Below are 25,282 nucleotides of genomic sequence, written 5' to 3' on the forward strand. Positions count from 1 at the left end.
CCCAGGGGACAGATGTCTTGGGATCTTTAACATTTGGGATGCTGCAAATGCCAAAGTTAAATGAAATACCTCCGGGGAGGGCAGGCCGCGGGCAGGCTCGCGGGGAGGGAAGATGGCCTGGACAAACAGGTCCTGAAGCTGCGAGGCTGGAGCGGAGGGCGCAGGGGCAGGCGGGCGGCGCCAGAGCTCCATGGGACAGGTAAGCGGGAAAACTTCGGGGCACCCAGCGCGGGTGAACTGGGGCGGGGGATCGGGCCCCTGAACCCATGGTCTTCAGCCTTAGCGGAGGGAGGGTGCCTACAGGGAATGGGGTATTTTATCAAGGGGGCAGGAATTCTGAGTTCCTACCAAAAATGCACCCTCCCAGCCCCTCAACCTTTCTCCGTCGACCTTCTTCGTGCCTGTGGATCTTCCTGGCCAGGTTCCGGGAAGCCAGAAAGCAGCCAAACAAAAGGAGCAAAGTCGGGCCAGCCTGGATGTGGAGGGCGCGGTGGGGGAGGGGAGCAGGGTGGACAGGACAAAGGGGCTTTTTAGAGAAAGCCTAGAGGTCTCATTTCAGGGCGCATTCCAGTCTGGCTTGGAGTTCCCCTGTCCCAGCCCACTCCACCTTTGCTTAGTGGAGGCGAACACCTTTCCTAGTGAGCAGGGAGCAGATGCAAGTAAGAAAACAGTGAAGGAACCATCTCCCACCCTTCTTGCCTGGAGGGTCCCGGGCTATTTCACTACTTCCTTTTTTCACTGTTGGCTCTAGCGCTGGCCATTGATTCCTTAATTCATGAAGTAAGATTTTTAGCAGTGCCTGAGACTACTTTGCTGGGGGCTGTTGGGGATGTGAAGATGGTAGGATCAGGCCCTTGCTTTAAAGAACTTCCAATCTGGTGTTATCAGAAGACGCTAGAAGAAGGAACTTTAAAAAAAAAAAAATGGAGAGTGGATGGCTACCGCGCTGGGGAAGAGTTTTCTGATTCGGGACTTGTCCTTAGGAAATGAAAACACTAAAGAGGTCCAGTTTCCCTTCCCTGGGGAAGGGCTCTTGTCTGCAAAGATCAGATTCCAACTACTATAATGTTTTGCAAGGAAATACCACTTCCTCACCAACTGGTGGTCTGGATGGTGCTCTAGGGTTTGGGTACTAGGGTTTGGGGCTGGGGCATCAGTCCCCTGACTCCCCAGCCTGGCTGGAGTGGGGGGAGCTGTATCGGATTCCCAGCTGGCCTCTGGAGTGCCCACCTCCCCCATTGGTATTTTGAATTGAATGACATGGCTATCAGAGAGCTCCAAGGATGGCTCCCTGGGATTCTTGGCAGGAAGTTTGGTTTGCTAGCTCCCTTCCAAACCTCAGATTCTGCAGGGTTGGGAAATATTGAGTGTGAATTTGGGGGAGCAAAGCGTTTTTGAGAATTCCAAAGGATCAATGCAAACAGATTGAGCATCTGCACTAACCTCCTCTGAAGTCAGAGATGGTGGATTACCTGAGGGCAGGGATTCTTAACTGGGTTCATTGGCATTAGGCATCTGTAGATAGAATTCAGAGGGTTTGTAAACTAGGTGAGGAAAAAAAAGATATTGTTTTTCACCAAACTTTAACAGATTTTAACATCACCTTTAGTTGTGAAGACAACAAATCACGGTAGCATTGGCAGTACCTGTGACTTTGCCATTAATAGATTTCACAGTTTCACATTGTAGTCACAGCTATCTTGAAATATTGTTTACACTCAGCCCTTGTATGAAATTACCCACTGCTAGACCCTGCTTAATGTTAATAAAGAAGCATATATATTGCTATGTTTTTATATTTTTAGAACTTTATTTCATATAATTGACTTTTTTAGTGATCTTCTTAATTTTATTTTATGCATTAAGAAATGTGAACTGTGAGCCAATTCTAGAAACTTCCACCAACCCCCACCTGGAGCTGGGGGTGGGCAAGGTGGAGGAAGGGCCGCTTATGCCCAGAGTTAACCCCTCTCTGTTTGACTTTGTAAGAAAGTGCCAAGCCTCTATGGGGAGGGACTGTGTGTCATGGAGGACTGGGGAAGGGCAGGACTGCAGGCTCTTTGGGAGATCCAGAGAACAAGCTCCCCATGGGGTGCTTGGGGTGGGGGGAGGAGGAACTGTCCCCTGTTAGGGCCCCTCAGCCTCAGCCTGGGCAGAAAATGAGGTGGTCAGCCTGGAGCACTCTGGGGCTAGCATTGTTTGGAAAGAGGGTGTGTACAGGAATGTGAAGGTGTGCTGGGTGTGTGTACCGGAGCAGTGGGGGATGCTGGCGGACTCCAGTCCCATGAGTTCCGCTCCACAGGAGATGCCTGGTGAAAGCAAACTTCCTCTGTCTTCTCTGCACTCGGGGGTGGGGAGTGGGGAATGAGGGACAGGGCTCTTTAGGGTCTGGGGGAGCGGAAGCAATCCAGACATATATTGAGGCACTGGAATCTGGGTGGGGGGAATGGTGGGAAGATCAGAGAGTGGGGGGAAAGGGAGGTGGTAAGATGAAGACTTGAGGGGTGCAGCCTGCTAGGGACAGGCAACAGTCAGCCTTAGTTCTGCTTCCCTCTGTGAAATAGGCTAGATTCCAGTTTCCCATTTGCTTGGGGGTCGGGAGGTCTCTCCTCAGGGGAGACCTTGAGGCTTATTTTTCTGTAGGAAATAAGTTCCATTTTGGTCTCTGGTTCCTTGCATTTGGGGAGTGGGCTTAGGGTCTGGGGTCACAGTGGACCTCCTGTGGAGTAGGGAACAGGACTTGGGCTCAGGTCAGTGCCTGTCAGTGCCCCATGAACATGCGTTGCTGGGAGATGGATGTAATAATAAACAGAGAAGTGATGGCCTTGATACCCCTGGGGAAAAATGTCTGGGATAAAAAGAACAGCCTGATCCTCCCTCTCTAGGATTCTAGAACTTCTGCATATTGGAATTCCAGCTGCCTTGCCTGAGGTTTTAAAATCCTCACCCGGTAGAGATAAAATCCAGGCCTTGGTCTCCATTTCGGTATATGGGGAAGAGCAATGACCCATCCCTGTCAGTTTGTAAATGTCCTACTTGTTTTCTCAGTGGACAGTGAACATCTCACCCTGCTTCTGGGGGGCTTAACAGGCCTCGATTTCTGGAAAGAGAAACTGAGGTCAAAGGAAGGCAGGGAGAGCCAGGGTCAGGACAGGAGAGCACGCAGGTGCCTCACCTCGGAACGTTGTACTAGGGTCTCTTGAGGCCATGAAGACATGACCCTTGTTGTTGCCTTCTTTGGGGATTCCTCCATGGGAGCCCCTTTTTCCCTGCTACCTTCCTGCCCCCCGGAAGTGCAGAGGCCCAGGAGCTGCCTGCCGGCACCAGTTGCACGGGATTAGTTCAGGGAAGGACTTGCTCACCTGCTCCTCCCCTCTGACTCAAGTCATAACAAGTAACCTGGTTCCCCTGGCCCGGCAGCCTGGGAGGGACGGCAAGGCAGGCAGGTGAGCCGAGACAGATGGCCAGCAGCCCCGTCTGCTGGAGAGAGAGCACAGGCTTGTGGCTTGGGAGACCCTGAGGCGACATGCAAGGGCCCTGCGCCCCCTGACTGGAAGTAGGGGCTGTTTCTCAATCTCCTGGACAAAAGCCCAGAAGCAGGTGAGGGCGGGGTAGGTGGAATGGGTCTTTGGGACTGAGAGCAGGCTGGCCTGGGAGCGGAGGAGCCCAAGCAGTGACCATCACCCCCTCCAACCCCCACCCCTGCCAGCCTATGTCTGGGGTGTAGGGATGACAGAGGGGTGTTGGTGGGCTTGGACAGGAGCCTGTACCTGTGGTTGCCCAGGCCTTAGTTTCCACCAGAGGGAGGGCAAGCAGAGGTGAGCTGGGACAGGCCGGCCCAAGACCTGGCTTTGGGGGACACACTTGGGATAGAGGAGGATCCCCCATGGCCCAGCCTGAGGGAAGGTGCTCTGGAGTTTACCTCCCTCCCTCCCTCTGGGCCCCTTCTGGTCTCCTCTGCCTTTTTCTGGGGACATTGTTCAGCCAGGTGGCTGCTTTTTAGGGCCCAGTACTGGGGCTTGAAGAGGCCCAGGAGGGATCCCTGTGTTGGGGAGGGGGTGGGATGTTACCTGAACTGCCTTTATCTAAAAGCAATGCCTTAGACACTTAAGACTCATAGCCTCCTGGGAGGGGGTGGTGCCCTCGCTCTCACCTGTGGACTCTAGGGCAGGTTCCCTACAGCTGTGGAGGGCGGCCTCGGCAGAGGCAGATGTGGGGGTCTGCTACATGGCTGTGTGGTTTCCTTCTTGGCCTGACATTGACCAAGAGGTCGAGATTCAGACCGGGGACCTGGAAAGGCCTTAGACACTATGCAGTCTTTATTGTGCACAGGAGGAAAGGAAGCCCAGGGAGGCCTGGTGACTTTCCCAAGGTAGCACAGACCCAGCAGAACCAAGCCTTGATTCCACAACCGGGCTATGGGCTTCTGACGCTGTTCTCTTTGCTCTACTTGGGGCGGCAAGTCATCCCAGAGAGCACCCAGCATCAGCCTGGGGCCACCGGGAAGATCAGTGCCTCCCCTTTGACGCTGGCAGTGAGAGGCTGGGCTGAGCTGGGAGAAGGGACAGCTGGCGGAGACAGGAGGCGTGCTAAGGTACGCCACTGTCCCTGTAAGTCCCCGCTCCTCTGCAACAGTCTCAGAGCCCCTGAGAAGCAGGGCCTGAGTTGGCCCAACTTTCCAAGGCAACTACTTAGTGGTTAATAATTCATTAGCAAGCGTGACTAATTAATGGCTTCCCCTCCCACATTACTTCCTCCTCTGTCCAAAGCAGACACACTCAGCATGCTAGCTGAGACCACCTTGCTTCCTAGCTCTGGCTGCATCCTGCCCTTGGCTTCTGGGGAAGGTGGGAGGATGGCTAGGATGAGTGGGAAGGGGTGGGGGTGAGCTGCCTGCTCCTCTGTCCTGTTCTTATCTCTATGAGGGATAGAGTTTGGGACAGATGGACAGTGCAGAGCTAATAGTCATCCTAAGTACTCTGCTGGGTGGGGTCCCAGAATATATGGCCAATCTTTCAGAACTTTGGCCTGTTTGCAAAGGCCTCCCATAAACTTAAAAAAAAAATAATTCTCTCATGCATTCTCTAGACTTCCTTGAATAATTGAAATTCCAAAGTGCAAGGTACATGCTGCTTTTAGGGCTTTGTGTTTGATTGCTGCTGCCTGTAGTTGCTGTGTTGTTTATGTAGGTCTATAAAAGTTCTTGATCGTCCTGCTCTTATCATCTTGATGGGTGGAGACATATCACTGGGGACCTGGCTGACAGCAGTCCCCTCTCTGTTGGCCTTGCTTTGTTACCAGCTTTCCGGCCGACTTTTCTGTCCTGTTGGCTGCCTGCAGAGGGGTGGAGCTCGCCTCCCCCACCCTGCGGCCCCGCGCTCTGAGGAGGCAGGATAGGCTCCAGACAGAAACTCGGAAGGACTTTTGGACTCTTGCTCAATGGGCTGACTCAGTGAGGAGGTGGCTGGGCTCTCTTTCCAGACCAACCGCCTGCACGGGCTCTGCCTACCCCTCCCACCCCTGCTGCAGCCAGCAGCTGCCAGGCCCTGACCAGCTGGGACCCCAACCAGGGGTGTGGGTTGGTGAGGAGGGAGAGGGGGCGGGCACAGGTGTTATCTGGGTGACTGCTCCCTAGCTGAGCCAACACAATGGGATGGCACCTGTACCACCCGAGTGTTCTCCACCCCGAAGCAGGCAGAGGAGCAGGTGATCTCCTTTCTGTCCTTGCGCAGCTTCTGCTCTAGTCACTGCTCACCCCCTATGTGTCAACTCTTGACAACCCTGACAGACACAGCCCTGGGTCTCCCCTGGCTGTGGGGTGTAGGGGATCCAGGCTGATTCCCCTTCAAGGGTCTCTTAGGAGCAATTGATGGCTTGAAAGTTGTTTGAGGGCTTTGGGACAGCTCTGTGGCATACAGTGGCTGCACATGTCTGTAGATGTGAAATTCAGAGTCTAGGGCGCCAATTCAGAGAGCAGGCATCCTGGGCTTTGGAGGTCCCAGACCAGGGCCTTGGCCATGTTCCTGCCCACTTCTTGAAGCGCCCTCGGCCACTGGGGCAGTAGGACATGCCTCACACCTCCTGGGTTCCTGGGTTGAGGATAGCTGTGTCCCATAAAGACGTCTTCCCCTTCCTCCTTTCTTATTTTTTGGAGACAGGGTCTCTGTTGTCCAGGCTGGAGAGCAATGGCGCAAACACGGCTCACTGCAGCCTTGACTTCTCCAGGCTCAGGCAATCCTCCTGCCTTAGTCTCCTGAGTAGCTGGGACTACAGGTGCACACCACCATGCCCAGCTAATTTTCATTTTTGGAGAGATGGGGTCTAAGTTGTCCAGGCTAGTCTTGAACTCCTGGCCTCAAGCACTCCTTCCGCCTTGGTCTCCAGAAATGCTGGGATTACAGGTGTGAGCCCCCATGCTGGGCCCCCTTCCTCCTTTCTTTGTCATCCCATCCCATTTCTTTGTCCCCCTCCTTTTTATCCTGTCTCTGCTCTTTTCCTTCTTGCCTTTCTCCCCAGTCAGGTGGCTCTTGTGGCTACCACAGTTGTCAACCTCCTTAGGCCTAAAGGACTTTGGCCCAGAGGGGAGCTAGGCCGGGCCCCTGAGTGTCCACTGAGAACAGGGTTTGCTGGTGAGGCCCACAGTCCCTTCTCTCTGGCAGCACCCCCAGTGCCAGAATCTCCCACCCTAGATGGTTCCTGAAGCACAGCCCTCCCACTCCCCTGCTCTTAAGCATCTATTAAGCTTTTTGTAACCAAGATGGTTCATATCTAGCTTTTTTGTTATTGTTCTCTTTTCTCTTTAAAGCTGGGGAAACTCCAGGCTACCTGCACATCCTGGCCCAGGCTGGTCACGGTATCCCCCCTCCCTGCTCTGTGCCTTCTCCTTCCAGAAATCCACCATGGAGAGTAAGGATGAGGTCAGTGACACCGACAGCGGCATCATCCTGCAGTCTGGTGAGTGTTCAGGGAAATCCCCCTGCCCTGGTCCCCGGCCCTGACTCCTGAGTTCTGAGTCCCCAGGCACTAGGGCTGGCCCAGCTGAGACTCCCAAGGGCTGAGAGGAAGGGGAGGGAGAGGCCTCTGCCGGGAGGAGGGGGAGGTTCTGGAAGGGCTGCAGCCTCAGGGACATGTGGAGTTTTCCTCCCTGGAGAAAACTGGCTTGGAGTTTTGGTTCTATCTGGAAGAGGAATCTGCAGTGTTCAACTTTAGCCACAGTTGAGAAGCTGAAAAATCTCAGCCAGGCACGGTGGCTCATGCCTGTAATCCCAGCACTTTGGGAGGCCAAGGTGGGTGGATCACAAGGTCAGGAGATCGAGACCATCCTGGCTACCACATAGTCCCAGCTACTTGGGAGGCTGAGGCAGGAGAATAGCTTGAACCTGGGAGGTGGAGGTTGCAGTGAACCGAGATCACAGCATTGCACTCCAGCCTGGGCAACAGGGCAAGACTCCATCTCAAAAAAAAATATATCATCTGGCCAATGTGAAGGTCTTGCCTCTCTGTTTGGCCAGACCTGTGGGCCTAGTCTGGCCTAGTTTTGACAGAGGACAAGAAATAAGAGGCTTTTGTGTGTGTGCAAGAGAGACGGGTAGTGGGGAGAGGGAGAGAGAGAGAGAGAGAGGAAGAAGGAAAAGAGGAAGGAGAAGGGAGGAGGAGTGGGGAGAGGACTGCATGGGCAGAACTCCCTCCCTTGCACTGCCCCTACTGTAGGTCAACCTGGTAGGACGACCCTCCCTTCTGAGCTGTAACATTTGTGCAGCCAAGAGACATGATGTTTTGCGGCTGTGACACAGGCCACAGCAGGCAGCCTGCAATTTGTGGGCAGGCATGAGATGTGTGTGTGTGTGCATGTGTGCTCCCCTAGGGGTGGTCAACAAGTAACAGAGGAGGCTTCCACCTTCAGCCTCCCTGAGCATGTGCCCCCGACCCTTGCAGGCCCTGACAGCCCAGTTTCCCCAATGAAGGAACTGGCCCATGCAGTGCACAAGCAGCAGAGGGCCCTGGAGGCGAGGCTGGAGGCCTGCCTGGAGGAGCTGAGGAGACTCTGCCTGCGGGAGGCGGTGAGGCCCCAGCCAGCACACACAAGCATGGCGTTCATCTGAGGGGCTGTGGAGCCATGTTTGGGGATGCGGGAGCTGGGGAGAGGGAGCCCCATTCTTGAGGGAATTCTGGACATCAGGCTGGGGGCTGGGGGCTGGGGCCCAGAGTCCCCATGACACAGTGTTTAGACCTTGCGCTGGATGGAGAAGAGTCAGACCCAGGCGGGGGCCCAGGCACAGAGAACAAAGCTCATCAGGGGCTGCAGAGGGACTGCGTAGACATAAGTGCATATGAGTGCTGTAACCTGGGTCGGTGTAGCTCTGGAGGAAGTGATCAGAGGAGGTCTGAAGGGAAAGGGGAGGGGTGCAGGGTGGGTCTGAAGACAGGAGAGACAGCGTGGAGGATGGGATGGGGGAGGAGGGTGGAAGGTGGTCCCAACAGGGCCTCTGTGGAAGGCAGGTACTTGCAGTGCAGGGGCCAGTGGCCAAGGCTGTGCAGGGGGCCTGGCTTGACTCTGCTTCCTCCCTAGGAGCTGACGGGCACCTTGCCAGTGGAGTATCCCCTCAAACCAGGGGAAAAGGCCCCCAAGGTTCGCCGCAGGATCGGAGCAGCTTACAAACTGGATGACTGGGCCTTGCACAGAGAGGTGAGGAACCTCAGGAAGCTGCCAGTACCCCTCGATCCCCAAAGCTGATCACTGAGACGCCACACCTTAGCCCAGTACCCTGGCAGGTTCCCTTCCACCCCTTCACACCCAGTGAGGGTGCTTGGCTGCATGTTGGCGAGGGGCACCATGAATATGTAGCCCAAACGGCCGTGGAGAAGGGGCGCCACCATGGAACCGCAAGCTGGGAGCTCAAGGGAGGACACTGGGTTTGGCCCCAGTGGGCAGAAGATCAGTTAAGAGCGCCAGCCACCAACCCAGCGGCAATAGCCTGCTCAGACAGGTTACTCTGGCCCCTACGGCTGTCCTCCTTTCTTAGGAGGAGGTGGGGGCAGTCAGGCCCTGGGTGCCCTTTCCCCGTGGCATCAATGGCAGCAGTTTCCCATGGGCCAGCCTGCCCCACCCTTTGGGGTCAGGAGTGAAAGTGTCCCACTTGGGTTCCCACCCTGCCCGGTTCAGCAGGCAGGTTGGTGGGTGGGTGCCAATGCCAGCTTTTCAGGCTGACAAGTTTGCTTTTCAGCTCCTCCCACCCCTCCACCCTCTGCTCCACGTCCGTCCATTGGTGCTGCTGTCTGCCTCTCTTCTGTCTTCAGGGCTTAGGACTGGGACCTAGAGCACTGTGTCAGGGCCACTCTCTACCCTCTGGGCCCTCAATCTCCCTGCCTCTGTCTAGCCTCACTCCTGCCCCCTCTCTCAGGACCCCCTAAGCAGCCTGGAGCGCCAGCTGGCCCTGCAGCTGCAGATCACAGAGGCAGCCCGTCGGCTGTGCCTGGAGGAGAATCTCAGCAGGCAGGCTCGGCGGCAGCGGAAGCACTCCATGCTGCAGGAGGAGAAGAAGTTGCAGGAGCTCCAGCGCTGCCTGGTCGAGCGGCGGCGCAACAGCGAACCACCTCCGGCTGCTGCTCTCCCCCTGGGCCGAGGTGAGCCGGCTGCCCCCAGGGCCCTTGGGCCATGCTCCTTAAACGAGCTTTTGAGGGATGGTGGGCGCACAGCCCCGTGCCACTGCCTTTGCATTCGGCTCCAGCTGGGTAAAGCTGATTCTCGGGTTCAGCTCCACCCCATCCTAATTCTCTGTAACTTCAGCAAGTCTTCCATATCCTGTGAGGTCCTCTCCTCCGTCTACTTAGAAAACACCCTACTCTCTCCTTCCGTACCCTCCTCAAAATGCACTCCCTTCAAGAGACTTCCTACACAGAGATACTTCTCAGCTGACCCTGAGCTGAATCCAAGTTGCATTCAACTGGGTAGCCCAGGCTGGTCCCGCTGCCCTCCAGGCCCACTGGGTGATGGCTTCTCTGGGTCAGGGTAGTGTGAGGCTCACGTGAGCCCGAGGCTTTGAGTTGATGTGTAGTCCCCTGGCCTGAGTTAGGCAGCAAAGGGATTGACCACTGCTTTGTGTTACTGATTGCTGAATTGTTTCAGGGGTCCACAGCTACTTAGAAGATGTTCAGGTTGAAATCCAGCAGCACTGGTGCCACACCCCACAGCCCCTTAAGTATCTACAGCCACCCTGGTCAAGGGTGGGATCCTTCCATGGCTGTTGTCTGCCCTCCTTGTGTCTGTAGTTCAATCCCTGAGCTCCTTGGCCCAGAGACTGGTGGCTGTGGGGGCACCTAGTGAGTTGATGATGCCCAGGGCCCGCCACATCACATCAGTGTGTCCAGCCCAGGTTAGCTTCCAACAGGTGGTTCTGAGCCCTTAAGTGTGACTGCTTTCCTTTGTCCTGACCCAGGACTAGCCTATCAGGTCAGGACTTGCAGCTCTCCATTCCAAGCCCCACCGCAGTGGGCCCATGACTCAGCTCTGCCCCCTAGTCTCTCACATGGGGCCCAGACCTCCCCGGCTGCCTCAGAGGGAACCAAGAGGGAATGAGGCAGTGGCCCTGCAATAGAATTGGATTCAGAGGTCTCAGCCTTCACTCACATTCTCAGGCTCCCATCCCTGCATATCGTGTTGGCTTTTTGCCAAGAGTACTCCTCAGCCTGGGAGCAGTCATGGGGAAGTTGGAAGGCCCTTGCTAGTCCCTGTGCCCTGTGGCCCATGCCTCAGGCAGGGGGTTATCTCAGCACAGGTCTCAGAAGTCCCTGCTCCCATCCATGGCCTCTAATTTAGGGTAGAAAGTGCGTGACCAGACACCACCCAGGTCACCTCCCACAGCCAAGAGTAGGTGATAAAGAGGAGGTGCCTCCATGTGACAGTTAACCCAGCAAACTCAGAAGACAGTGGGGCTGACCCAGGGAAAATGGCCAGACCTCCGTCTGGTTCCAGTGGTTCTGGCTTGGCCGCAGAACAACATTCCCAGTCTCTGAGGCTCTAATGAAAGACAAATTCTAAATCCTTACTCCACCCTCAGCAGGGACCCCAGGACTTGACAGCAGCCTTGAAAGGTAGCTGCTGATTTGGGCATGGAAGCCCCTAAGGGCCAGCTTGCTCTGTGCTTGCAGGCAGAGGTCAGAGTGGTGAAACGTGCCAGTTGGTTGCAGTGCCTCCTGCTCCCCGCTGCAACCTCACACTGCCCAGCAGCCTCCCCTACCCACCGGTGCTGCCATTGCTGGGAGCTTCTGCCCATGATGGGTGGCAAGGGAGTGTCACCCTGATGCTGCCATTGTGACCCATAATGCTTCTTGCTGGGAGTCAGGAGCAGGCCAGGACTGGCTGGGGCTCTGTAGAAGGCAGGAGGATGAGATTCTGAAAACTTGGAGCACTCAGTCCAGGTGAAGACAGAGCTGTGGAGAGGAGACAGCTGGTGCAGCTGCTGACTTTCCCGCATCAGGAATCAAGACCCCACTCGCCAACTTCAGGCCCTGGCATCTAAAGTCCTGTCGTGAGAGCACAGAAGGGATCAGTTCTAGACAAGTAATTTCTGTTTTGTGGCTCCTCTGCCCATCTGAGCCCTTCTAGAAAGGAGAAAGTAAAGCAGAATTATTAGTAGCTGAGGTGTTTTGAATTAAAAGGGAAGGCCGGGCACAATGGCTCATGCCTGTAATCCCAACACTTTTGGAGGCCGAGGTGGGTGGATCATGAGGTTAGGAGTTCAAGACCAGCCTGGCCAACATAGTAAAACCCCATCTCTACTAAAAATACAAAAATGAGTCGGGCATGGTGGCGCATGGCTGTAGTCCCAGCTACTCAGGAGGCTGAGCCAGGAGAATCGCTTGAACCCGGGAGGTAGAGATTGCAGTGAGCCGAGATCGTGCCACTGCACTCCAGCCTGGCGACAGAGTGAGACTTCGTCTCAAAAAAAAAAAGGAGGCCAGGTACAGTGGCTCACACCTGTAATCTCAGCACTTTGGGAGGCCGAGGCGGGTGGATCACTTGAGGTCGGGAGTTCGAGACCAGTCTGGCCAACATGGAGAAACCCCATCTCTACTAATAATACAAAATTAGCCAGGCATGGTGGCACATGCCTGTAATCCCAGCTACTTGAGAGGCTGAGGCAGGAGAATCACTTGAACCCAGGAGGCAGAGGTTGCGGTGAGCTGAGATGGCAACATTGCACTCCAGCCTGGGCGACAAGAGCGAAACCCTGTCTCAAAAAAAAAAAAAAAGGTGAAAAAAGCAAACAAACCAAAAACCCAAACAAAAAACCACCCTGCCCCTTTGGGCTCCATACAAGGGTAATTCAGTTTGGGAAAGTAACTGTGCTAAGTGAGAGTCATCAGCCATACTCCGCAGTGGCAGGGAGCAGTCAGGTATTGAGCTCATTTACTAGGGTGAAGCCCATGAGGGCCACCTGGCACCCACCTGTGCAGTGTAATAGGTGCTCTGATGCATTTGTTGATCAACAACACCAGCCATTAGCAACATCCTCGTAGCATTCCTTTTTTTTTCTTTTCTTTTCTTTTCTTTTTTTTTGAGACAGAGTCTTGCTCTGTCACCCAGGCTGGAGTGCGGTGGAGCCAACTCAGCTCACTGCAAGCTCCGCCTCCTGGGTTCAAGCGATTCTCCTGCCTCAGCCCCCTAAGAAGCTGGGACTGCAGATGCGCGCCACCACCACGCCAAGCTAATTTTTGTATTTTTAGTAGAGATGGGGTTTCGCCAAATTGTCCAAGCTAGTCTCGACCTCCTGACCTCAAGGGATTCTCCCGCCTCGGCCTCCCAGGTGGGGAGATTACAGGTGTGAGCCACTGCACCTGGCTTCTCATAGCATTTCTGAGATGATGGAAATGTTCCGTATCTGTGCTGTCCAATACAGTAGCCATTCGCTGCATGTGGCTATGGAGCATTTGAACTCTGCCTAGTGTGACTGAGGAACTGACTTTATTTAGTTTTAATGAAAATAGCTACATGCGGCTAGTGGCAACTGTTGGACAGCACAGCCTTGGAGGAGGCTCAGCGTTTTTGAGTATAATCTCCACTGTTACCCCTCCACCTGGGGTGTCCTGTGATGCTGCTGCGGGGCAGAGGTTGGGACAGTGGGTGAGATAGTGAGCAGCTCTCAGAAACCTGAATCTTTTTTTTAAATCGTTTTAGAGATAGGGTCTTGTTCTGTTGTTCAGGCTGGAGTGCAGTGGTGTGATCATACTTCACTGCAGCCTTGAACTCCTGGGCTCAAGTGATCCTCCTTCCTCAGCCTCTAGGAGCTGGGACTGCAGTCATGTGCCACCACACCCAGCAAATTAAAACAAAACAAAACAAAAACTATTTTAGAGATGGGATCTTGCTTTATTGCCCAGGCTGGTCTCAAACTCCTGGTCTTAAGCAATCCTCCTGCCTCAGCCTCTGGAGTAGCTGGGATTACAAGTGCGCCTGGCCCAATAAAAATCTTTATTCCTAAGGTTTTTATAAAAGATCAAAGGCAAGAGACCAGAATTCAGTAAGAGGGTGTCTCTTTAACTGAACCCTAAAGCAAAGGCTACTTGTGAGCCAAGCAAAGCATGGGCTGGCTGTCTACTCAAGAGTCAGGCCCAGCTTCTGGCACCGTGTGTCCTGCAAATCTAACACCTGCTCTGGATAAAGATTTTTTCATTAAATTGTGGAGCAGGCTGGGCATGGTGGCTTAAGCCTGTAATCTCAGCACTTTGGGAGGCCAAGCAGGAGGATCTCTTGAGCGCAAGAGTGTGAGACCTGCCTGGACCATATAGGGAGACCCTGTCTCTACAAATAATTAAAATTTAAAAATTGGATAGGCATGATTGTGGACACGTGTAGTCCCAGCTACTCAGGAGTCTGAGGTGGGAGACTGATTGAGCTCAGGAGGTCAAGGCTGCAATGAGCTGTGATTGGGCCACTGCATTCCAGCCTAGGCAACATCGTAACACCCCGTCTTTAAAGAAAAAAAAAAGTTGTGGAGCAAAGGTTAACAAACTTTTCCATAAAGAACCAGATAACACGTATTTTAGGCTTTGTGGGCTGTTTGGTCTTTATCACAATTGTTCAACTCTGCTACTTCAGTGCTAAAAAAGCCAGACATTACATAAACAAATTCATAGCAGTGTTCCAACAAACCTTTATTTATAAAAGCAGCCATTGAACTGGATTTGGCCCCTGGGCCATAGTTTGCTAACCCCTGTTGTAAGGGCTTTCAAGATGGTTGGAACTTTTTACTTTTCTTTAAACTTCCTGTGTAATGCTCATGCATTTGAGATGCAGGCTCATAGGGGAGAGCCCATAAAGGGTTGTGGTTAAGAGCAGACTCCAGTCAGACTGTCTGGGTGTGAATTCTGACTCAACCAGCTTTGTTGAATGTACAACCTAAACCACGTTACTCAACTCCTCTGAGACGTGGTTTCCTCAACTGTCACTTGCAGATGATAACATCTGCCTTACGTGGTTGTTATGAGAATTACCTGAATTAATATATATAAAGTGCTGTATTTAGAAATGTATTGGCACAGTAGAAACATTAGCAATTATTACTTTTTCCTCATCTTCATTCTCAAACATAGTTGCAAAAGTTTCGTTAGTTCCATCCAGGTCACTTCAGGCTTATTCTTAAGATCTGAAGGCTTGACCGGGTGTGGTGGCTCATGCCTGTAATCCCAGCACTTTGGGAGGTCGAGGCGGGTGGATCACCTGAGGTCAGGAGTTCGAGACCAGCCTGGCCAACCTGGTAAAACCCTGTCTCTACTAAAAATACAAAAATTAGCCAGCCATAGTGGTGGGTGCCTATAATCCCAGCTACTCGGGAGGCTGAGGCAGGAGAATCGCCTGATCCTGGGAGGCAGAGTTTGCAGTGAGTCGAGATCACGCCACTGCACTCCAGCCTAGGTGACAGAATAAGACTCCATCTCAAAAAAAAAAAAAAAAAAAAATCTGAAGGCTTAAGTTTGTTCAAGGGCAATAGCAAAAATGAGTTCCCTCTGATTTCCTAGGTAACAAGTGCTGCTATACCATGCAGAAAAGTCACACTACATTACCTTCAGGCGACTTGCCAGATTACCAACTGAAGAACCTTCCGTGAGGCCAGCTGGCCAGACCTTATCTTAAATTCAAATTCCTATCTTGCGTTGCTCTTGTTGTTGGTAATGCAGCAGGTCTCACATTGGGATCTTTGAATTGTATTTGTGATGTGAGATGATTATACACAAATTAGAGTGAAATTCCCTCTTTTAAATTTGAGACAGGGTCTCACTCTGTTTCCCAGGCTGGAGTGCGGTGGTGTGATCACGGCTCACTGCAGCCTCAACCTCCCAGGCTCAAGTGATCTTCCCATCTCACCTTCCCGAGTAGCTGGGACTACAGGCACTCACCATCATGCCTAGCTACTTCTCGTATTTCTTGTAGAGACCAGATTTCACCATCTTGCCCAGGCGGGTCTTGAACTCCTGGGCTTAAGCCATCCACTGCCTTGGCCTCCTAAAATGCTGGGATTACAGGCATGAACCACCACACCTGGCCATGAAATTCTTTTTATCCCAAGGGCTAATAAAATGACTCTTTGTCTTTCCTTTCCACTGCCAATAAGCCCTGCCAGAGGACACCCTTTTTGTTTTTTTTGACAGGTGGGGAAACTGAGGTCTATAGCATTGAAATGGTTTATTCAAGGTTGCAGAGCTAATATCAGAGTCAGGATTAAAATCTGGTTTCCTGTCTCCTAGCCTGTGCCTTCTATTTTTTTCTACTTCCATGTAATAAGTTTATAGCCAGGCCAGGTGCAGTGGCTCACACCTATAATCCCAGCACTTTGGGAGGCCAAGGCAGGATGATCACTTGAGCCTAGGAGTTCAAGACCAGCCTGGGCAAGACAACAATACCTCTTCTCTACAAAAAATGAAATAATTTAGCTGGATGTGCTGGCATGCCCCTGTGTTCTCAGCTACTTGTGAGGCTGAGGTAGGAGGATCTCTTGAGCCTGGGAGGTCAAGGCTGCAGTGAGCCATGATCACACCACTGTACTCCAGCCTGGTCAACAGGGTAAGACCCTGTCTCTGAAAAAAAAAAAAAAAAATTCACTCCCAATGTGTATTTAGCAAACAGTGGGTATTTCCTCATAACGGATGCTGTCCTGGGGGAGTGATCAGGCCTGAGCTGCTCAGCACCGCTGGTTACTCATATCTGTTTGTTCATTTCTTCACTTCCTTCTCTTCTCTCCCCTTTGTCTTTCCCAGAGCTCAGTGTCTCTGATGACAGCTCCCTGTCAGATGGGCTCCTCCTGGAGGAAGGTAAGAAGGACGTTTGGGGGCCTGTTGTCAAGGCTGGACTCCTACTGCAAGACCATGGGGTTTGGGTAGTTTTCTGGTATAGAATTTAAGTGGGAGTGAAGGCTAGGGTGCCAGGCTTAGGTTTTCCGCTTGGACCTCATGTCGATTTCCATGTGCCTTTGCACATGCTCAGTTGAAGGTGGGGAATGTGCTGATCTTCCATTCTGGAAGCTCACTATTTTTACAGGGAAAGGAAAGGTGAACTCCAAGAGAACTGATCAACCCCAGATGTCCCTCCTTCACTTTGGGATTTGATTTCAAGATGCACCAGTCAGAGCCAAAGAGCAATCTGCCCACAATCATTGCCGTTTTTGAAAAGAAGGGAGCACTGGGGGAGGAAACACAAGTCTATAGATTAAGAACCCTGTGTACAAACCATGAGGATGCCAGGGTCAAGGTGGATCGAGAAGCTGTTACAGTCCTGCCCAGGGGAGTGCCCAAGCCAATAAGGAAATAGGCCATATGGGCATGGCAGGAACAAGAGAAATAGGTAAACAAAAGATAACTACAGACATGGTACCAGGAATAAAGGTTAGAAAGTGGAGCACTGTAAGCCCAAGAGAGTCAACCCGGGAGTCTTCTTGAAGGAGGAAGACATAAAATAGTGCTGTGTGGGAAGGAGTAAGTCTCAAAGAAGAAAACATGTTTGAGCATCTAGGGCTGGAGCCATGGCCTGGAGCAGCCGCACAAGCCAGCATGGGAGGGAGAGGGAGGCATGGGCTATGGTTTGTGGAGGTTCTTGTTGGGCCGGTTCCCCCAGCCTCTGGCCTTACCAGGTTTCTTTTACTCCTGCAGAGGAATCCCAAGTGCCAAAACCTCCTCCAGAGTCCCCAGCCCCACCTTCTCGGCCTCTCCCACCCCAAACCCTTGAGGGTCTGCAGCCAACAGAACCTGAGCCTGGGGGCCCGGAACGGGCTCCAGTCCAGAACAGCCCCTGGAAGGAGACCAGCCTGGACCACCCCTATGAGAAGCCCAGGAAATCTTCTGAGCCCTGGAGCGAATCCAGGTCAGGATCAGGGAGGGAAGGGAGAAGGGGAGGGCTGGGAGTTGGTGGGAGCTGTGCTGGGGACGGCCATAGGCTGGGTGGATGGAAGAGTGGAAAGGTGGAGGAGAGAGCTCCGGCAGCAGGGATGGAAGCATGAGCCTTGGCAGATCCCCAAGGGTGCTGGCAGTTTGCCCCACTAACTTTGGGAGCCCCTTCCACTGCATCCCCATTCTTCTGCACCTCTTGAGCTCCTGAATGGAGGCATTCCTGCCACTGACCTGTCTCTAATCCTTTTGCAGCAGCCCAGCCACCACACCACAGGATGGGCCCAGTGCCTCTAGCCTGTGGCTTCTGGAGCCTGCCTCCTACCACATGGTTCCCATCCGTGGTATTCCTGGCCAGTGGCAGGGCCGCACCAGTGCCCCAGCCACCCCTGAGATGCAGGGGAGGAGGGGCCAGTCGCAGTCTCTGAGGTAAGAGACAGCTTCCCCAGAGAGATGGGGAACCCACTCAGAGCTTATCGTTGGAGGGTGGGAGCTCCCAGGACACAGGTGGGACAATGCTGGGTGACACATGGCTAGTGCCTTGGCTTCTCTTAGGGTCTCTTCTTGGGGCGTCTCTTGACAGAGACTACATTGCAACCCGCAAAGCCAAAGGCCATCCATGAAGCAAGTTGTTTTCTTCCAAAGACTCTAGTTTTGTCTTTTTGCATAACTTGATTCAAAATTTCTACCCTTGCCATGTTTCCTCGTGCTAGTAATTATTGGTCACTGACAATAGGCAATTCACTTTTTCAATTGACGCACAGTTGATTCTCATTATTTGTGGTAGTTATGTTCTATAAAGAAAAATTGACGCAAATCCTGAATTAGCAAATACTGTATTTCCCCTGGGGAAATATAGGGTTAGGTTCCTGTGAGCCTTTGGTCACATTTGGCATCAACTGATTAATATATAACCTTGTGTTATGTGAGTTTCTGCTTAAGGACACCTTACTTAATATGGGTTGTTGATCCATTAACTCATGGCCAACAGCACTCTAACTCATACCCGGATGAACCTTACCTAGCACACATATTTTCTCCATAAGGCACACCATAGCCTTTTCCCAGTATGCCTTAGGGAGGAACAGTAGATAGCACTTCAGCACTGTATCTGGGGCCATTTTAAACAGCAGAATCACCAATCAAAGCAAAAACACACACACTACATAAATATGCCACAAAAAGGACACTGTGTGCTTACAGCATGAGAACTGAAACATGAGGGCAGAACATGGCCTCGTTTAACCTCAACTGAAACTTAAAGAGACTCAAATTTGTCACTCTTCTGCAGTGTCCAAGAATGACCATGAAAGCACTGTGTATATTGCTTTGGGGGTTAAAAATAAAGTTTAGCAACTAGAAAAATTACAAATAATGAATCTGCAAATAATGATAATTGATTGTATGTTACTTTCTAAGTCATCTGCTACTTGGTAATAGTTTAAATGGTTAAGTGTTGACAGGCAGTATTGGCCATACCGTGGGGGGACTGGGACACCATGAAAGCATTGCTGAATTCTCCGTCAGCTTAAATTTGCTGGTCAGGCAGCACTGAACTGGGGGCAGCTTGGGACAACTGCTCTCAAGTAAAGCAATGGATTTTATTTAGTTTTTAATTTGTTTTTTGAGGCGGAGTCTTGCTCTGTCGTCCAGGCTGGAGTACAGTGGCGCAATCTTGGCTCACTGCAACCTCCGCCTCTCGGGTTCAAGTGATTCTCCTGCCTCAACCTCCTGAGTAGCTAGGATTACAGGCATCCGCCACCACAAAGCAATAGATTTTATATTTTACATGCTACAAGGGCCATTTTACAAACCATGCCTTTGTGCAAATTAGGAAAAGCGGGACACAGCCCCATACCTGGGTGCATTAGCAGAGTGAAGCAAAGGCTGGATTTCAGCCCCTGCCAGTCCTGGGCTGCATGTAACTGCTCTGGGTACCACATGACAGCTTTTACACGTTCAAGTCAGGTACCTGGCAGTGCCTACCAAACAGATGCTGTGGATGATCTGCCACTGGACACGGTGTACCTAAGCTGAAAGTACTTACTGTAGTATTTTTAAAAGAGTACTTAATGTGCTACTTGATGTAGCACACTTTACATGAATCACAAGCTTGTGAATGCAGCAGGTACACATTTGCACACAGTGAGGGAATGTGTTGCACCCACACAGCCCAGCAGAGGGTTTGTTGGTTTGCTTTGAGAGGTTTGACCTAAGACCCTTGCAGGAGGGCCATGCTTGGGCCTTGAGGTAGAGCAGGATTCACCTGTGTTAATTCCACCTCCCATCCCAACCCCAGTGGAGAGTTTCTGACCCCCACACTCAGAATGCCTCTTTCCCTCTTCAGGGTGGATTCCTTCCGGGCGGGTCCTGAGGGCCGAGGTCGCAGCGCCTTTCCCCGCCGCCGCCCCACTCACTACACGGTGACAGTGCCAGAGTCCTGCTTTCCCACGACCAAGCCCCCGCTGCCCCACGCCACCTGCCACTCCTGCTCAGAAGACAGTGGCTCTGACATCTCCAGCATCTCCCATCCCACCTCACCGGGCAGCAGCAGCCCTGACATCTCCTTTCTGCAGCCTCTCTCCCCTCCGAAGACCCATCGTCACCGCGGGGCCTGGGGCCCAGCCGGCAGCAGAGAGCTGGTCGCCCACCACCCCAAGCTACTGCTGCCACCTGGCTATTTCCCGGCGGGGCGGTACGTGGTGGTGGCTGAGAGCCCCCTGCCGCCTGGCGAGTGGGAGCTGTGCCGCGCAGCCCCGGGCCCCGCCTACGAGGAGGAGGGCACTCCCCTGCGCTACCAGCGGCTGGTGCCCTCCCGCAGCCGCATTGTGCGGACGCCCTCCCTGAAGGACAGCCCGGCAGGCCGGGGGCTCAGTAAGGCCGCCGTGTCCGAGGAGCTCAAGTGGTGGCACGAGCGTGCACGGCTCCGGAGCACCCGCCCCCACTCACTGGACCGCCAAGGAGCATTCCGGGTCAGGAGCCTGCCCCTCGGGAGAGAGGGCTTCGGGCGAGCCCTGGGACCCCGGGCACAGGTACGGCTGCTCCGGAGGGACCCCGGGGCCAGGCAGGAGGGCTGTCTTGCTGGGGAGGGGCTACAATTCTAGCATGTTCAAGGGTAGAGAGGCATCAAAGCAGCAACCTAGTGGCCGGGTAATCAAACCCCAGCTAGGAAGAACAGGCCAAAAAATCATTTCCTCTTGGCTTTGGAAGGCACTCTTGGCTTCCCTGGGGCACCTCCTAATTTTGCCTGCCATGTCTAGCTCAAAAGCGTATACACTGGTGGAGATGATCCCGAAAATAGCTGAGACTTTTTCCCTCCCTAAATGATGATCCACAAAGCAGATAAGCTTCTTCATGATCAAAGGTCTAGTCCAAATCAGCCCCTCAAACTTCCATTTGAAGGTCTGGGACAAAGGGAGAGTAGGAAGTGTGTTGCAGAAGCCAGAACCTGTGATTTTCTGGGCATCAGCATCCTCCCTGACACTCCTCCCCACCAAGCCGAGAAGAAGAGTGGCATCAGAGTTAAGAGCACCGATCCTCAAGCTAGACAACCAGGTTCAAATCCCAGTTCTGCCACTTACGAGCTGTATGATTGGGCAAATGACTTAATCCCTTTGGACCTAGTGTCTCCTCCCCTGTGAAATGGTAGTAGTAGAGTACCTGTCTCATAGGGCTGCCAAGAGGCTGAAATGATTACAGCAATGCATGGTAAGCACTAGATATGTGATACTATCATCTGGGGCCACAGAGGCCAGGGAGCAGGCTGGAGGGTAGTATATAGGATAGAGCACCCTGATACCGGGTAGGGTGGCAGCCTTGGTTTTCTTGGCCCCTATTTCTTCATTCTGGAAGTGGGGAGCCACACACAGGAATCCTTTCTTTATTCTTTCTCCCTGGTACGGAGGGCTCTGCAGGGGATGTGCTCCAGAAGTTACCAACAAGCTGCTTCTTTGAGACCCCAGGTTCCCAGCAGGCCCAGCTGCGTGTCCCTCCCCCACTCACGGTTCTTTGGACTGCAGCTGGCATCCTGGGCCTGGCAGCACCCTGGCCCTAGTCCCAGGCCACGCCCTCCAGCTGACGTGCTTTTCCCTTCCTGCGCGCTTGGGCCTGTCCTTGGCCGGATAGACCCAGCCCATCCCAACCTGCCAGACAGGGAGGGTGATGAGAAGTGAGCCCAGGAAAGGTGGGGGAGGAGGAGGTCAGGGTGCCTGTCACACCCCAAAGGAACCTGGAGGAAAATGTGTAAAGGGGGTCTCTGAAGGACAGAGAGCCTCCTGGGAGGAAAGAGCTGAGTGCCAGGGCCTGCTGCTGCACTGCTGCTGCTGCTGCTTCTGCTGGTCAGTGTCCCTAAGGGATAAGGATGGTGTAACTGCGCCTGCAGTCCCCGCTTTTCGGTCTGGTTCATTTACCCACCTCTCCTTTCTTCCTGACCCTGGCAGGTGCCCACAGTGTGTGTGCTGCGGAGATCGCCTGACGGGGCCCCTGTGCAAGTCTTTGTACCTGAGAAAGGAGAGATCATCAGCCAGGTGTAACTCTGCACCCCATGCTGGAAAGACTGTTTCATAGAGGGGCTGGGCTGAGACCCCCTACCCCTGAGTGCCTCTTCAGCTCCCCCATCCCCATCGCAGGCCGATGACCTGGAGCTGAGACCTTTTATGTTTTTTTTTACACGACTTTTTTCAGAAGCCCTGACCTAAGGATTTATATATGTGGATTGTCCTCAAGACCCCTGTGATATGATTATGCTTTATCCCCCAGAATTTAGCCTACTGGACTTAAGGCCTTGCCTGTCTGACTGACAGCCTCTATCTCCTTATGCAAGACAAGTGGCAGGGGATGAGTGAAGCAGAGTGGGCCACCTTGGGAGTTCTCCAATGCTCTGTGCTCTGGTTCTAAGAACTTCCCTGGGGAACTGCCCCTGGCCCTCCTGTCCCACTATTGCTGGAGGCTGGACATGGTACATACATGGTACATGAGAGTCATGCACATGACTCTCCCCCATTTCCCAGGTCTCTGAGTACCCCAGCCTGGGATGGGGGAGAATCCTTTCCCCTTTTCTAATGTGCTCTGTGATGCACACACCAAGTGGTAGGTCAAAGGTCAGTATATCCTGGTGGTGTATTGTCTTGCTAGACTCTCCTATTTTCCTGATCCCATAAATCCTCTTTAGGGACCCAGTCACTATACCCTGTCTATGCCCTGTGGGCTCCTAGACCTCTGAGCGTTGAGTCAGTGGCATCATGGTTTGTAGCCTCAGGGAGTCCGGCGGGGAACTGGTCCATGCTGGTGGTTAGTGGCCACCTTTTGACAGCCACCCCTGGGCATCTCAAGGGCTTGCAGCCCCATTGCTCCTTCTAACATTTTGTTTGTTTGTTTTTGAGATGGAGTCTCACTCTGTCACCCAGGCTGAAATGCAGTGGCAAGATTTCGGCTCACTGGAACCCCCGTCTCCTGGGTTTGAGCAAGTCTCCTGCCTCAGCCTTCCAAGTAGCTGGGATTACAGGCAAGCGCCACCACGCCTGACTAATTTTTGTATTTTTAGTAGAGATGGGGTTTCATCATGTTGGTCAGGCTGGTCTCAAACTCCTGACCTCAAGTGATCTGCCCGCATTGGCCTCTCAAAGTGCTGAGATTACGGGCATGAGCCACCGCACCTGGCCCTTCTAACATTTTTTCATCGTAGTCCCGAAAACCAATACTTTACAAGTGGTTTTGGAAAGGCACCACTTTTGTGGCATGTTCTGGTTGGGGGAGGGAGTCACAGTCCCTACTGCCCCCACCAGCTATGCCTCTGCTCTGAGAAGGTGCTTATTTATACCAACATGGACGTACTTACTCCCAAGGACTGATGAGATGCTGAATTTTCTTTGAGGGCATTCATTATTTGTCCCAGCTGCAGCGGCAGGGACCACCCAGCCATCCCTGGGTTCTCATCCTAGGGCCTTCTTTGCTTCCAGGTCAGGGGACCTGCTTCAATGAGAAAGCAACTGAGTTGAGGCTAGGAGAGGTAGGGAGAGCTAAGTTCTGACTTTACCTGTGCAGAACTCTGCTCCTATGTTACCTGGACTGGAACAGACTGTGAGTATAGCGGAAGGTTCAACCTCTGGTGTCTGATCTAAAAGAGGCACAGTTCTTCCTACTGGAAAGAAAACGGTGTAGCTGATTGCATAAGGGTGCCAAGGGAAGACCCAGGATGGCCCATCAAAGGAACCTGTGGGAGGACGCAGGAGGCTGAAGGGATGCACCTGGCATTTCTCTCACTGTGCTCTTACCGCATCAGCAACCCCTACCTTTTGGGCCTACTCTGCCCCTCATGTGTGAATACCCTGCTTGGATGTTGTGCTTTTCTGGTTTGTCTCTAAGCCCCTTTCCCCAGGGCATGTTGGTTTCCCTGGTCTCTCAGTGTTCTAACTGGAGCCCAGAGCGCCTTGGTCTGAACCAGGAGATGGCTGAGCACTGGCCTTCCACACCTAAGCGTCCTTTACATTAACTTATTGGTCCTGTATAACACCTGGTGCCATTGCCAAGTGGCTGTGTCCTCACCTACAGAGCTGGAATTGTGTGGGGTTTAGTGCTAAATACTTCAATAAAGTCTGTTTTTTTGTGATTGGCTGAGCTGGGGACGAGGGATTATTATTATTATTATTATTATTATTTTATTTTTATTTTGGTGTGTGTGTGTGCGCGCGCCAGGTTTCCTGAGCAGAGGCTGAGCCCGGCCCCTTGGGCTGCCCGCCAAGGTGACTGAGTTGCCCGGCCCCTCCAGCTGGGCTGACCAGGTCCCTGGGGAGCTGGTGTGATGGGTTACCTGGTAGAGGCAGGCTCTCAGATTCTCTGCTTCCGGGGCAGGGTGGAAGCCAGCACAACCGCTGTCAAAGCTCCTTACGGCCTCCTCTTCAGTTTGAGGAGCTGTCCTCTGGGAGTCACTTCCCCAAGAAGGACAGGGGAGTGGCCAGGCAGAGGGTAGAGATGGATGGCTCAGCGCCTCCAAGCCATTCCTGGAGCTTTGACTGCCCGGAGCCCAGGCTCATGAGAAACAGCCTCTTCCCCATACCTGGAAGACTGGGGCCCCTCCTTGGGGTGGTGAGGAGGCGGGGCTCTCAGCCCCCCGCCCGCTGCATGGGGTCCCGCTGCGGCCTGGTGGGGAGCGCCACCTTGGACACTTCCGTGTCTGCCCTGCAGGGGCCGCTCCAGGGCCCCGGAGCACAGCGCCCTCTGGAGAGGCTGTGCCCGGACCTGAGGCGCCGGCCTGAGGCGCCGGCGTGTCAGGTAAAGGGTTCCCCCTTCCCGCCTGTTCCCTCCACCGCCAAGGAAGGGGCGGGGCAGGGCCCCGGCCCTCGCTGCAGAAGGGGAGCCTCCAGCCCTGCCTGGATGCAGCCCTTGGGGCCGCGGGGATCTGTGGGCCTCAGGGGTCTGGGGCACTCCATTCTGGGGGAAGGTAGGGGAGGAGAGACGGCTCCAGGGTCTCTGGAGAAGTTGTCGGGTATCCTGATCTCAGACCTGAGCGCTTCGACTTATTATTTGTGGGGAATGGGGCGCTGGATTCTGTATTTTAGACGATGGTGAGTTAGGCCCAGGGAAAACTGAGGGTGAGCAAGTTCCCAGGGGATGGCCTGTCCGAACGGCAGCTCCCAAAAACAGGACAGAGACCAGCTAAGAGAAGGGATACAAAAGAGACGCACACAGGGGCAGAGCAAGGCCCTTTAAGGCAGTGAGCGATGGGACGCGCCCGTTCGGGGACCCAAGTGCAGGGCCGTGAGAGAAGCAGGTTGCGCAGCAGTTTCTTCCCGGTCCAGGAGCAGGCTTCCCTGGGCCATGTCTGGGAGGGGCAGACATGTGGGGGCTCTTAGCTCCCCTACCATAGGGCCGAAGGAAAGTTATGAATTAGGGAGTGGGGACAGAAGCC

The 25,282-nt window shown here is 53.4% G+C and overlaps 1 protein-coding gene across 4 annotated transcripts; it reads left to right on the top strand.

Annotated features, from left to right (window-relative positions):
• The first annotated feature begins 2 nt into the window (after nucleotides 1-2).
• Nucleotides 3-23,991, top strand: INAVA (innate immunity activator). Of its 4 annotated transcripts, none has more exons than XM_030929813.1 (10): nucleotides 3-199; nucleotides 6,806-6,954; nucleotides 7,936-8,060; nucleotides 8,570-8,686; nucleotides 9,402-9,624; nucleotides 16,255-16,308; nucleotides 17,143-17,353; nucleotides 17,632-17,805; nucleotides 19,724-20,408; nucleotides 21,816-23,991. In XM_030929813.1, the coding sequence occupies exons 1-10, from the start codon at nucleotides 39-41 to the stop codon at nucleotides 21,906-21,908; spliced, it is 1,992 nt and encodes a 663-aa protein (XP_030785673.1). In that variant the 5' UTR covers nucleotides 3-38; the 3' UTR covers nucleotides 21,909-23,991. The 4 variants fall into 4 exon arrangements, with proteins under 4 accessions (XP_030785673.1, XP_030785684.1, XP_030785688.1 ...); XM_030929824.1 differs by having other exon boundaries at nucleotides 17,635-17,805; XM_030929828.1 differs by having other exon boundaries at nucleotides 120-199; nucleotides 6,891-6,954.
• Nucleotides 23,992-25,282: the final 1,291 nt, after the last annotated feature.

This window comes from Rhinopithecus roxellana, chromosome 1, assembly GCF_007565055.1.
Source record: "Rhinopithecus roxellana isolate Shanxi Qingling chromosome 1, ASM756505v1, whole genome shotgun sequence".
NCBI classification, from domain to species: Eukaryota; Metazoa; Chordata; class Mammalia; order Primates; family Cercopithecidae; genus Rhinopithecus; species Rhinopithecus roxellana.

Bases quoted from the DNA above. Each gene is read 5' to 3' on its own strand.
- INAVA (XM_030929813.1), top strand. From the start codon at position 39: ATGCTGCAAATGCCAAAGTTAAATGAAATACCTCCGGGGAGGGCAGGC. The intron at 200-6,805 runs GTAAGCGGGAAA...TTCTCTTTAAAG, and splicing joins GCCAGAGCTCCATGGGACAG to CTGGGGAAACTCCAGGCTAC. The intron at 9,625-16,254 runs GTGAGCCGGCTG...TGTCTTTCCCAG, and splicing joins TGCTCTCCCCCTGGGCCGAG to AGCTCAGTGTCTCTGATGAC.